At 45.1% G+C, this 14,126-nt stretch overlaps 1 protein-coding gene across 3 annotated transcripts in view; it reads right to left on the minus strand.

Annotated features, from left to right (window-relative positions):
• Positions 1-14,126, minus strand: part of TMEM135 (transmembrane protein 135) — a 188,052-nt gene that overhangs the window by 46,487 nt on the left and 127,439 nt on the right. For all 3 annotated transcript variants that reach the window (XM_029047761.1, XM_029047760.1, XM_029047762.2), the window contains one exon: positions 8,738-8,784. In XM_029047761.1, coding sequence (XP_028903594.1) covers positions 8,738-8,784 — 47 coding nt within the window. The remainder of the gene's footprint in view (positions 1-8,737; positions 8,785-14,126) is intronic.

Consider the following 14,126-nt stretch of genomic DNA (forward strand, 5'->3'; position numbering starts at 1 on the left):
TCTGCTTATTGTTACAGTGTACTCTCCCAAGTGTTCAGTACAGTGCTCTGCACCCGGTAAGAGCTCAACAAATAGGGTTGACTGACTGACTCTCACAAAATAGATGCTAAGTAAACACTGCAGGTTTACTTAGAACAGTCTCTTCGATTTTTGTATTTCGTTTTTAAACCCTCCTGGATTTCTCCCTAGCATCAGTGAGCACCAAGTTACCCGCTGTTGATTTTTCCCAGGAAGATTTTTGAACAAAGATAGCCAAGATGGTGTTGACTGTCCCCTTGTTATTTATGTCTCATAGTCTAAAATCATAAAATTCTTAGTCATGTTTTATTTATTTTACTTTACATATTTATTTATTATGTTTGTCTCCCCCTCTAGGCTCTAAGCTCATTTGGGAAAGGGAACGTTTCTACCGACTCCGCTGTGTTTTATTCTCCCAAGCACTGAGTAATAATAATAATGATGTTGGTATTTGTTAAGCGCTTACTATGTGCAGAGCCCTGTTCTAAGCGCTGGGGTAGACACAGGGTAATCAGGTTGTCCCACGTGAGGCTCACAGTCTTAATCCCCCTTTTACAGATGAGGTCACTGAGGCACAGAGAAGTTGTGACTTGCCTAAGGTCACACAGCTGACAAGTGGCAGAGCCGGCATTCGAACCCATGACCTCTGACTCCCAAACCCGGGCTCCTTCCACTGAGCCACGCTGTACAGAGCTCTGCGCACGAAAAGCGCTTAATAAACATCATTGATTGGCTGACATTTAGAGGGAATGGAAGAAAGAGCAGGTGAGCTCAGGTAACGGGCCGGAGAAGCAGCAAGTTTTGTCAACAGATGAACAGTGCGGCCAACCGAATCTAAGTCAAATGTTCACGCATCTACAAAAATGAAATTGAGCATTTCATCACGGTAATATAACCGTCTATTAAAGATTGTTTTTTAAAAGACTAAAAGATTCTCTACTGATTCGTAAGGAATTTGCTAAACGCTTTTGGGTAGGGTTTACTTTAGTGTTGGTATCTTTGTGTTGATGCTCTTTGTGCAAAGTGCAAATAAATTCTAGCCAGGTTTCCAATGATCTCATAGAATGCTAATGGTACTCCTTCATTTTTGGTTTCCTGGTTGAGTGATAATGACGGGTGACTTTAAAGTTCACACTTTCTAGGATTCTTTGTACTCTGATTCACACATATTCCTAAATACTGTCACGACTGCCATGAGAATAATAATAATAATAATAATGTTGGTATTTGTTAAGCACTTACTATGTACAGAGCACTGTTCTAAAGCGCTGGGGTAGATACAGGGTAATCAGGTTGTCCTACGTGGGGCTCACAGTCTTCATCCCCATTTTCCAGATGAGGGAACTGAGGCACAGAGAAGTGAAGGGACTTGCCCACAGTCACCCAGCTGACAAGTGGCAGAGCGGGGATTCGAACCCATGACCTCTGATTCCCAAGCACAGGCTCTTTCCACTGAGTCACGCTGCTTAAGCACCATGGCTTAGTGAGAAGCAGTATCGCTTGGTGTAAAGAGCACGGTCTAAAGGCCATGGGCCCGGGAATCCGGGGACCTGGGTTCTAATTCCAGCTCCACCACTTGTCTGCTGGGTGACCGGAGACAAGCACTTAACCTCTCTGGCCCCGGTGGGTTCCCTCATCTGCAAAATGGGGATTAAGACTGTGAACTCTACGTGGGACAGAGACTACGTCCAACCCAATTGTCTTACATTTCCCAGCATTTAGTTCAGTACCTGGAATATAGTAAGTGCTTAACAAACACTATAAAACACGACTGTTTAAAACACTTAATTGCCATTAGCTTCTTTTGATAGTTTGCATTTCATCTCAGCACGGAGTCATTATTTAGCCAACATGATTTATCATAAGTAGAGTTTAATACGATTCAGAAGTTGAGGGAAATACTGTATTACTTTAGAATATCCCCATACGGGCACCATTCCTGAGCAACAGAACCTTACAAAAAACAGAATTCGGTTTATTGAATGAAAAGTGTGCATTTTCTTGTTTACCGATTAAAGTATGTCTTTGATGGTCCTAAATGCTAATCCAGCTCATATTTAGTTGGATTATTCTGTTTTCATCCTTTCAGGAGTAAACTGAAGCTTGGGTTGCGAATGGGCTGCTTCTTTTCAATCAATGGTTTTACCTTTATGAAACCATTTGTTCCCATCTGGGCTCAAATGGTTTGAGAAGGCAGAATGACAGGTGTTCCTGTTTATTCTCCCCTCCCCAGCTGCTCCTTGGTTTTTATCGGTAATTACACCGCTATCCGCATCTCCAGCATTTTGTTTTAAATTATATCTCCTTTATTTGCTCTTCTGATTCGATTGTCTGACCGCAGAAAACATTTCAGCACACTGAAGAAAGCTTTTTTCTTTCCTCGCTGGAATGGTCCAGGGAGTTATTCTGGGGTCTTAACAATACCTAAAGAGTGCCCAGAGCACAACCAGACACTAACAGAAACCCCACACCTGCAGTTCTGCAAATAAATATTCTGTATACACAGGAACTCTCCCAACAATGGCAATGGAGCAATGGAGCAGAATGGTGGTGGTTTCTGTCTGCTAATTAGCAAACAAAACAAAACAAAACAAAAAAAAGGAAAAGAAAAGAATAAGGGGCTCCTATTGCAATCTCAGTCAAAGCAATGAACCAAAAATCTCTTCATAATAAAACAACAATGGGCCAGAAGCGGAAATTAGATAACTTCATGTTCCACTCCTACTTTATGTGGTAACTGCCCGACTATCCCACAGTACAGCGTGTTTGAAACAACTTTTTTTCCAAAACATAAGGATAAATATCACCCATGAAAGCATGGTTTTACTCTCAGTTTTTTTTTTAAATAGAACATCAGCATAAACTAGATCACCAACAAACTCTGGTTTGCCAAAAGAAAGACCACCAACACCCCGACCCTGACCCGATCCTGACAGAGTCCAGGAATATCTGTCTCTGGAGTTCAGAAAGATGTCTGACGTATAAATCGTAACTGTGAGATCTGCTAAGTGCCAAGCATTGTACTAAGTGCTGGGGTAAGTACAACATAGGTCAGACACAGATCCTGTCCCCCATTAGGCTGACAGTCTAAAGAGGAGGGGGAAGACTCCGTGCGATTTATTGTGGCCACAGGAGTACCGCATGCAACAGCCAGAAAGAATCGTCCCGCTGCTCTCTGACCCCTACCAGAGATTCCCATCCAGTGTTGTGTTTGCATTTTTTTAATGGTATTCATTAGGCTTTTACTGTGTGCCAGGCACTGCACTAAAAGCTGGAGCAGAGACAACCTAATCACATTGGGTGCAGTCCATATCCCACATGGGGCTCCCAGTCTTTATCCCCATTTTACAGATGAGGGAACTGGGGCACAGAGAAGATAAGTGACTGGGCCAAGGTGACACAGCAGGCCCGGCCCATGGTGCTTCTCTTTTGAATGTGGAAATACCGGAGTCCAGAAGGGTGCTTATAGGAATCTTTCAAAAATGACAAAATAATGACAAAAAGTTATAGGAACCTGAGATCGAATTTGCAGATTTATGGAGTTGTTCTCTTGGACCCCAGATGACTGAACTACATGAAACGGGTCCAAACTGCAGCGGGAGAAAGTCCGGCTAAATTCTGAGAACTTTTGGAGCGGACCGAAGAGAACTGAATTCTGAAATAAGTGGATTTGAATGGCCTGTTGATTTGCAGCTAAAGTTATGGCTCACGGCAACAGATTCATACCTTTTAAAGCCTAATTCCCACTGCTTCCTCCCCTCACCAGAGACTGGTATGAAGGGTCCCCATAGCCGTGGTTTTCTCTTAGCTGCTGAGTCCCGTTGGTGCTATCTCAAAGAGCCCTCTGCTCATTCATCAGTCACTCAATCGTATTTATTGAGTGCTTACTGGGTACAGGATACCGTACTAAGCGCTTGGGAGAGCACGATATAACAATATAACAGACACATCCCCTACCCACAACGAGCTTACAGTCTACGGGACTGCATCCTATCGCACTGGGCCGAGCGATTTTTTTTTTTTAATGGCCTCTTTTAAGGGCTTACTAAATCCCAGACACTCTACTAAGTGCTGGGGTCGACACAATCTGATCAGGTTGGACCCAATCCAAGTCCCACATGGGGCTCACAGCCTTAATACCCACTTTACAGATGAGGGAACTGAGGCACAGGGAAGTGAAGTTGTGAAGTACTACCGTCGGGATTTGATTCGTGCTGCAACGCCTTGTTTTCCTGAAAAGATCTCTGGTCTCCAGTGGGGTAGTCCCTTTTTGGACTCAATAATAATAATAATAATGATGGTATTTGTTCAGCGCTTACTATATGCCAAGCACTGAAGGGTTACGGCTCACCCGGGGTGCAACCTTTGCACAAATAATTATCACTTGGGTCATCGGAAGCCCGTGATAATGAGAGGAGAAGCAAAGGGAGGTTATAAATGAACTCCCTCTTGGGATGTTCGCCCACCGCACTATGGATGTGTCTGTGCTGACAGCTGTTCTTCTCCCTCACTGTGACCTTTGATCCCAAGTGGGTTTGCCATCACCACAGGGTTTCTGTGAGCTTTCTAATCACGGGGGAGGTGACTCACATCTTGTGAGCTGTGGAGTCTCAGATCTTTTCAACGATACACAACTGGGCCAGATCGAAAAGCTTCTCTTAGCCCTTTTCTCGTACAGGATAAGTTCTGCTTTTCGCAGCCCGTGGATCCAAATCCTATTGCACCTTACGGAAAAGTCCTGCCTTACCCACCCCAAATACAACCTCTAAGGCATTCGCGTGTCCACCAACAGCTCCTGAACTCTTGACTGTTTTGCCTTCACGATGAAGCATTCATGAAAAAAGCATGAGGGGAATGGAAGGGAGTTTGGAATAGGGGTTAGAACATATACCCTCACTTTCTACTGAAACGAGAGTTCTCAAACACTGATTTACTTATAAAGAGCAACTTTAAGACCGCATCTGGGTGCTGGAGAGGAACGAGTGGATATGGAAAAAGCTGAATTCTTCCATTTTTGAGGTGGTCAGATGAAGACACCCTAATGGCCATCTCAAGAAGGTCATTAAATCCAGGAATCAAAGAGAATCGAAGACCATCTCATAAAGGCCCCTCGGAAGGATCTCGGGTTCGCTCCTCAATCTCCGTCCCTCACTGTGTCCGGAGAATCACTACAGTTTCCTGCAACAGAAAAACCTCCTCCTTAGGACTGGGTTGGAGAAGCTGGGCCTTGGCAGGAAGGCCATTAGAAAAGCTCAGGCTACAACTTACACGAAGGAAAAAAAAAATTAATAGAAATATCCGTCTCCCTTTATCTTACTCTGGCTTTAGCTTGTAAGTGCTGCTTTTATTTTCTTTTCGAATGCTCAGGCCAAATGAATTAAGACATGCCTATTGTGAATCAGACCTATATAGTCTAAAGGATTAATTACCATGACAACCGGTCTAGGCCTTTGACTATACATCTTCAAACAAATTGCTGGATTTTCTAAAGGTATGTGAAGAGGATTTATATCGAGGGACTCACTGCGAAGAGATTGAAGGTTTTGTATTTTACTCGATAATGCTAGCCATTTGAGTGTTATTCAAAGCATTTGGGACATACACTGCTTTTCATCCCCCCTCTAAAACCTTCAACTTTCTTCACTTACTATTCCCCCAGCTAAATACTGAAAATAAAACCGGGATGAAATGAAAGGGGTATTCAATTTTTAGATTCATCTTTTCCAAAAGGAAGTCTTCTGGGTAACTAACCCTCCCCCTATGCTTTTCTCTTCATCAATTAAAGGCATAAATGCGCCGGGAGCTCAGAGAATCTCGTGTTCACCGCCGCTATGGGGTGTTTAATTAAGAATGACTCAAGGTAAGGGATGAGAACAACGACCACCCTAAATGTGATCTTCTGAACCCACCGAACGATTCACCCTTTGGAGGTTGGAAGGGGCGATGTGGGCAAGTGGCCTTAAGAGGGTCCTTGTAAGTGCGTTTTGTTCCTACAGAACTGAGGTTTCAAAAACACTGAAAGGCTTTTCGGGTAAATTCAAGTTGCGCCCTTCACTTTCCAATGGTGATGAAATGAATCGTGTCCCTCTAGAAAGGCAAGTTTGAAAACCACCTCCGATTGGCTCTTTCATTTCAGCAGAGAGAGATCTTTATCCTACACCCTATCATGGCATAGGGAATATAAGGTCTTTCCTTTGCCTCTCTCAGTGATGACCATCCGAATGACAGCTGTACAAACGGGTGTCCCGCATAATAGTAGCTTCATTCTTTCCACCATTCTGACACTACATTTCTAACCCCTATTTGGGGGCAACATTTCATTAAATGAGAGCCATATCAACATCAGCTTTTTTTTATAATGGTATTTGTCAAGCACTTACTATGTGACAGGCACTGTATAAGTATTGGGGTAGTTACAATCTGAGTCCCACATGGAGCTCACAGTCTTAACTCCCATTTTACAGATGAGGTAACTGAGGCCCAAAGAAGCAAAATGACTTGCCTAAGGTCACACAGAAGACAAGTGGTGAAGCTGGGATTAGAACCCAGGTCCTTCTGACTCCTAGGCCCATTCTCTAGTGCTGTTAGAGGCCTTCCCAGACTGAGCTCCCCCCTTTCTGCCTCTGCTCCCTCTACCCCCGCCACCTCTCCGCAGCTAAACCCTCTTCTCCCCCCTTTTCCTCTCCTCCTCGCCCTCTCCCGTCCCACCCCCTCAGCACTGTACTCGTCCGCTCGACTGTATATATCTTCCTCACCCTATTTATTTTGTTTAATGAGATGTACATCACCCTGATTCTATTTATTTGCCATTGTTTTTATGAGATGTTCTTCCCCTTGACTCTATTTATTGCCACTGTTCTCGTCTGCTCGTCTCCCCCGATTAGACTGTAAGCCCGTCAAAGGGCAGGGACTGTCTTTATCTGTTGCCGATTTGTACATTCCAAGCACTTAGTACAGTGCTCTGCACATAGTAAGCACTCAATAAATACTATTGAATGAATGAACGAATGAATTGTTTTTACCAAATGGCACACGTGGCTCTATTATGTTGGACAGTGGATTTTTTCCCGCAAGTACAACAGTTCAGAGGAAACATAGCCCATTGCTTTGAAAGGGGGTGCTGTTTCTTAAAAAATACCTCGATTGTATTCCCAAAGTGCTTTCACGTTATCTCTATTTTTGTCCTCCCAATATTTGTCCTCGTTTTACAGATGAGGAAACCGAAGTATAAAAGAGCTTAAGTGACTTGTCCAAGGTCTCACAGCGGGCCACAGGCAGAGCTGGGACTCGAAGCCGGGTCTTTCAACTACCAGGCCCATTCCCTTTCCATTTCACCCTGCTGCTTCTTTTTATGCCTTAGCATAAAGCCAATCCGATCTCCGCTAAGGTATCTTGTGATGGCTTTGTTTGCTTTAGGAAAGAAAACAAGTCTTGTCCCCAGAAAAGAAAGAATGCTTGTCTTGACATTTGTGGCAAAGCCATCTACCTCTTGCTGGTATTCCTGAAAAGCATTTCCAAGTTGTTTGTTAACACTCGGCTTGACTGCCAAATCAAACCGCAATCAGGAATGACCTTCAAGCTCATGTTCAGAGCAAGATACCGTGAGGGTTTCTCCCACCTGCCTGAACTAGTCAGAATACAGGGTATCGCCAACGTCGAAAAAAGGAAGTTTTTATCGATTCCTCCCCCGTTTCTGGATTGGTCCCATATTCTCAGCACCCAATTTTTCAATCAAGCATCCTTTAACTCTTAACCATGGGGTGAAATCAAATGCTTCCTGTCCCTCGTCCTCTCCTTTCAGTGGGGAGGATAGACTGGAAGCCCCTCTAGACTGGAAGCTCCTTGTGGGCAGGAACTGCGTCTGTCATATTATGTTGTATTTTCCCAAGTGCTGAATACATTGCTCTGCACAAAGTAAGACCTCAATAAATACAACTGAGTGAGGAAGACTGGGCTCCTCTAATCCTGTCTTTTCCCCTTCTATTCTAGGACCGCGGTTTCCTGCATCTGACTGTGTGTCGACCTCGAGGAGGTTGAAGACGGAGCCGGCGGAGTCAGAGGGTGGGCTCGCCCCATAACCTCTAGGGTGCGCTCCCAGCAACAAACGGCCCCCGTGGAGCAATGGATAGAGCACGGGCCTGGGAGTCAGAAGGTCATGGGTTCTCATCTCAGCTCCGCCACTTGTCTGCTGTGTGACCCGTCAAGTCGCTTCACTTCTCTGTGACTCAGTTACCTCGTCTGTAAAGTGGGGATTGAGACTGTAAGCCCCACATGGGACAGGGACTGTGTCCAACCCATTTTGCTTGTATCCACCCCAGTGCTCAGAACACTGACTGGAACATAGCAAGTGCTTAACAAATACCACAGTTATTACTATTATTATGTGCCCAAGTCTAAGTTGAGTCGTGCCTGACAATATCTGAATGATGAACGTGAAATCTGTTTATTTCCTACCACTGCTCTGGTAGGAAACCACTAAAACCACTCCCTCTACACTGTAAACTCATCACGGGCAGGGAATGTATCTACTAATTCTGTTATACTGTACTCTCCCAAGCACTTAGTACTCCGCACGGAGTAAACGCTCAATAAATATCATTGATGGATGGATTGATGATTGATTTTCCCCAGTGACAATGGCAATTATTAAAATGTCCTTGAAATATGTTGGTACATTACTTAAAATCAAATCAGAAAGAACTGGTATAACAAAACGTACCTGAAAAAGAACATGTACATGGCAGCTGTGATGCAGAACAAAAGGACCTATAACAAGGAGAAAATACATTACTTGCACAGAAAACACCGGCATTATTATTGCTCGCATCTTATAAAAATCAACCTGCAATTGTTTACACAAAATCCTTCCCTTTAATGCTCCATATTTACAGTCAATCTGTGCTCTCCGGATGGTTTGGTTCTTATTTCTTTTTCCTTGTGCATCCTCTATTGGCCCTGTCTCCCCCGATTAGACTGTAAGCCAGTCACTGGGCAGGTGTTGTCTCTATCTGTTGCCGAATTGTATATTCCAAGCGCTCAGTACAGTGCTCTGCACATAGTAAGCGCTCAATAAATACTATTGAATGAATGAATGGCCCTTTAAGAGACAGGGCCTGGAAGAATAATTTAGCTAACCAGTTGTGGAACCACTAATAGTTTTACTGGACTCATACAGTGGCTTGCCCAAAGTCACACAGCAGGTAAGTGGTAGGACTGGGATTAGAACTCAAGTCCTCTGGTTCCCTCGCCCGTGCTCATTCCACTCGGCCACGCTACTTCCTCAGATACGGAGACTTCTCAATCACCCGTGGTGTTTTTTCTCTCCGGTAGGACCAACCGCAATCTTTCCTATCGATCCACTTCCTTTGGACGACTCCTCAGTAGAAATGGGGAGAAAGTCAAGTCGACATTCTCCCCATCAAATCTCTTCACGTATTTGAAGGCAATTACGGTCGCCCTTTAGAAGGAGGACAACGGAGGGAAGGCAACGAGCTCAGTACGACCGGGGACAACATCTTTCATCGGTCACCGACCGTATGCTACCCTGGGCATCTGTAAACCAGGAGGAACCACTGTGGCCGAGTGGGAAGAGCACGGGCTTGGGAGTCAGAAGGTCCTGGGTTCTAATTCTGACCCCTGCCCCTTGCCTGCTCCGTGACCTCAGGCAAGTCACTTCACTTCTCTGGGCCTCAGTTACCGCATCGGTAAAATGGGGATTAAGACTGTGAGCCCCGTGTGGGGGACGGGCTATGTCCAACCTGAATATCTTCTATCCTCCCTAGTGCTTAATACAGTGTCTGGCACACAGTATGTACTTAATACCATTTAAAAATATATGCGGTGTGCCACAGTCGGCATTTGGAAACATACAATAGGAAAAAAAGATAATGTTCCTGGCTCTTTAGGCGTGCGCTATTTAATGAGTCAAAATGGATATAAATTACTTCATATTCAATAGGCTAAAAAAAGTAAGGCCAGAGAGAAGGATATAAACAAAAGCAAGTCAATGCAAAACAAATGACCCATTAAGCACACAAGTGCTAAGGATCTTGAAGGAGTGGCATAATCAGGAAAGGGGGGATTAGGTCGGGAACGCTCTGAATGTGTGGAAGTGGCTGGTTTGGTGGAGTTAATTGACTCTGGGTGGAGAACATTCCACTTCTTTATGCCATGCTTACTAAGCGCCTGGTGCACTGAACTGCACCAAATAAGGACAAATAAGTCCTTATCACCAAATAAGTGATATTTACTACTACTGTTTAGTTAACAAACACACCTTGTGCGGACGCAAAGCTAAATCATAGACACTAAAAGCCTTGTTAGACCAGTGTTGGCTGAATTTTACTTGGAAATGCGCCCACAGCTCTATCTGGATGAATAAGTGGTAGAAAAAAAGGCCCGATTTTTACTGTCAACATGCGGCCGTCGACTGTCACGAGTATTAAAACACTTAAATGAATGGCACGACTCCCGGGCGCTCGATCAATGTAATAGCTTGTTCCGAGTGAATTAAATGGCAGGGCGAGGTCTGAGCCCGCCAGGAGTCGGGGCCGGATTGCTTCTCGGTCGCTTCACCTTTCCGTGATTTATACCCCAAGGTCAGTAAACGGAGCTTGGCGAAGCATTAACCTTGAAGTTTTCCAGTTGTAGAGCTGCAATGTCAGATAAACAGCCGAAAAGCACGGCCTATCGAATATCTGGACGTTTTCTGTTGAGCGGTAAAATTCGGCCACTCGCTTCCTTTAAAATTGAAATACCGAGATGTGCCTAATGCTATAAGCACACGCCATTAGTACATTCCAATTCTCAAGTCCAACAAGCTGATTCTGCAAGTAATTAGAAGATCTTCCCAAAATGGCATAATGGTAAAAACGAGACCAGGCCGTGTGCATTTCATAAAAAATCTAGGATTCACTCGAAGTCAAGAAACCCCTTCCCCACCTTCTCCTCCGGCCCCAATTTTCAAAGTGAGGTGGAATTCACGACCTGAAATAAGAATGTGGGATAGGTGGTGGATGCAGGGTATGGGAATTTCAGGCCACCACTCTCCTGGGCTAAAATGTTGCGCCACGACTCAGTTGCTTCTCTTTCATCTTTTGTTTGTTTGGGACATGTTCTTTTAAAAAATAAAATGACATAAAACCAGAAGGGGAGATTGGGTGGGTGGGTGGGGGGGAGGGGGGAGGCAGGGGGGAAAAAGAACCAAGTTGGTTACAAAAAAGAAAGGTTTGAGGACAAGAAAGAGAAACCGGAGGGATTAGAAAAGCAGGAGAAATACAAAAGGACCAGAAACCTTCTGTTTGAATTATCTTGTTCATTTTTGAATGTGAGTTTGAAGTATTTTGGTATCATTATTATTATCATTGGCATTATTATTACAGTTGTTAAACGCTTATGAGTGAGGCACTTTTCTACACACCAGGGTAGATGCAGGATATGCAGGTGAGACACAGTCCCTCTCCCACATGGGGCTCACAATCTAAGGAGGGAGAATTGGGGCACTGATATGTCATTTGACAGATGAGGAAACTGAGGCACACAACATATAAGTGATCTGTCCAAGGTCACAAAGGAGGCAACTGGCAGAGCTGGGATTAGAACCCAGATCCTCTGGCTCTAAGGCTCTTGCCACTAGGCCGGAATCTTGGCCATCCAGGCTCTGGAGTACTCAGGTTCTGTTTTGTTTTCCTCCTCTCCCACCTCTCACTGCCTATTTTTCTGGTCATTTCACCATCCCTTGCACGTTCAGAGAATGAACAAGGACAGAAAGAGGAAGGGAAAATCAGATCTATCCATCTTACTTATAACAGTTTTCGTCAAAGATTTGCTGGGGATAAGTTTACACCCATCAAAGGATATTTGTTTTCTTGGATTAGCTGCAGATTTCATTTATCTCTGATGTCCCTGATCCCCCTCCCTTCCCCGCCGTCATATTTCTTAAGAAATCACTATAGTGCCAAACACTGTGACGGACACAACACAATCAGTTCAGACACACGACCTGTACCACGTGAGGCTCACGGTCTAAGGAAGAGCGACAACAGTCAGTCGGCCCATCAGTGGTATCTCCCCAGTGTGAGGTGCAGAGGTATTTAATCCCCATGTTACAGATGAGGAAACTTGGGCTTCAAGGAGACGAGCGACCTGGCCGAGGTCACACGGCAAGCCAGTCGCAGGGCCGGGATCAGGACCCAGATCTCCTGACTCTCACTTCTGTGCTCTAGAATCTAAGCTTGTTGTGGGCAGTGAGCACGTCTACCCCCTCTGCTACGATGTACTGTCCTAAACGCTTAGTACGATCCTCTGCAAAAAGTAACTGATCAATAAATACGACTGTGATCAATAAATACGACTGATTGATCGATTGATCCCCACCTGGGCAAGCTGCTTCCTCTGGTAGTTTCCAAAACAACTCTTCCTCCTCTATACTTTTCCCCTTCCATCCTCCGTCCCCCCACCTCATCAAGGTGCAGGCCCTCAGGTGAGAAAACAAAGCTGCCTTCAGACTTGCCGGTAGCCCGGGGAAAGCAGTTGTAAAGCAGGGGTTTTTTCGTTCCAACAGGCACCCGATTAGTGAGTAAAAAGTCTATCCTGTTAATTTAGACAAAACACACGAGGGGCAACCAAGCCATATGGAGGAGATTCACCCTAGATCAAGCCAAAGTTGCCTTTTCGGTCCACAAATAAAGTTCTTCCTGTCACTGAGCAGTCTGCGAAGGAGGAGGAGGAGGGAGAGTGGGAGAGGAAGGCAGAAGGAGCCCCATGAACCTAGAGCACAATTAAAGCTGAAAAAATATTGTGCTTTCAGCAGGGCAAAGTAGACAGGTCAGCTTTATTAAGCAGTCTGGTTTCAGAGAGACAAGTCCCGCCTTATTCTCCAGTCCATCTGCACTCCAGGGGCGGCATTGTCATTAACTTCAAGCTTGGGCGTTGTTTTCGTTCAGGGAACTTTTGAGAGAAACTATTAGAATGGGCTCAAGACGCTTCAGTGGTACTGGATGGAGAGAAAGGACAGGAAATGGTTTCGCCTGGATGTAGAGAGTGACAATAGTTAGGCCACTGATTGTGGCACTATTTAGCCAAACGGTCCTGGTCGTCTCACCCGGGCAGTGCGTCCCGCTGACAAGCGGTGGCTGTCGTCCAGCTGGATGCCACGCGAGACGGAAACCCGGCTCAGCCCAAACCCTGTCCTTGTCAATGGTGATTCATCAGACACAGTGAAAGGCCTCTGCTGCCATAAAGTTCAAAGACATATGGAGGTCCGATTTTTTTTTTTAAATGGTTAAGCACTTATTATGTGCCAAGCACCGTACTAAGCGACGGGGAAGATGTGAGATGACCAGGTCCCACGTGGGACACACAGCTTAAGGAAGAGAGAGAAGAGGATTGAATCCCCATTTTACAGATGACGAAACGGGCACAGAAATGTTGTGACTTGCCCCACGCCATATAGCAGACAAGTGACAGAACCGCGATCGAATTCCGGGTCCTCTGACTCCCAGGCCCGGGCTCTTTTCACTAGGTCACGCTGTTCTTTTGAGAGCAAGGCCCAAAGGCGCTTTGCTCAGTGCTTAGTACAGCGGCTGGTACTTAACAAGTATCATAAATAAAAAACACAAACAACAACAAATTAAAAACAAGTGGCTTATTTTTTAAGGGTATTTGTTAAGCGCTTACTATGTGCCAACCACTCTACTAAGCAATGGGTTAGACGCAAGCTAACCAGAGTGGACACGGTCCACGTCCCACGAGGGGCTCGCAGTCTCAATCCCCATTTCACAGATGGGGTAACTGAGCCCCAGAAGTGAACTGACTTGTGCCAGGTCACACTGCGGACATGTGGTGCAGTCGGGATTAGAACCCAGATCCTCTGACTCCCAGACTCATGCCCTTTCCACTAGGCCACACTGCTTCTCTGCTTCTACCCTTCTTATTCTCCGCTTAGATGCTACTTAAATGCGGCTTGATTCTTTCCCTTCCCCAAACATTTGTGTACCGCTCTCGGCAGAAGAGACTCCCAAGGACCGCAAAGATTTGCAACCAATTGTTGCATTTCCTGGCTAAGACACAATCAATCCTGGGCCAAGAACTGATCCGATACTTGCTTC

Source organism: Ornithorhynchus anatinus, chromosome 20 (genome assembly GCF_004115215.2).
Source record: "Ornithorhynchus anatinus isolate Pmale09 chromosome 20, mOrnAna1.pri.v4, whole genome shotgun sequence".
NCBI classification, from domain to species: domain Eukaryota; kingdom Metazoa; phylum Chordata; class Mammalia; order Monotremata; family Ornithorhynchidae; genus Ornithorhynchus; species Ornithorhynchus anatinus.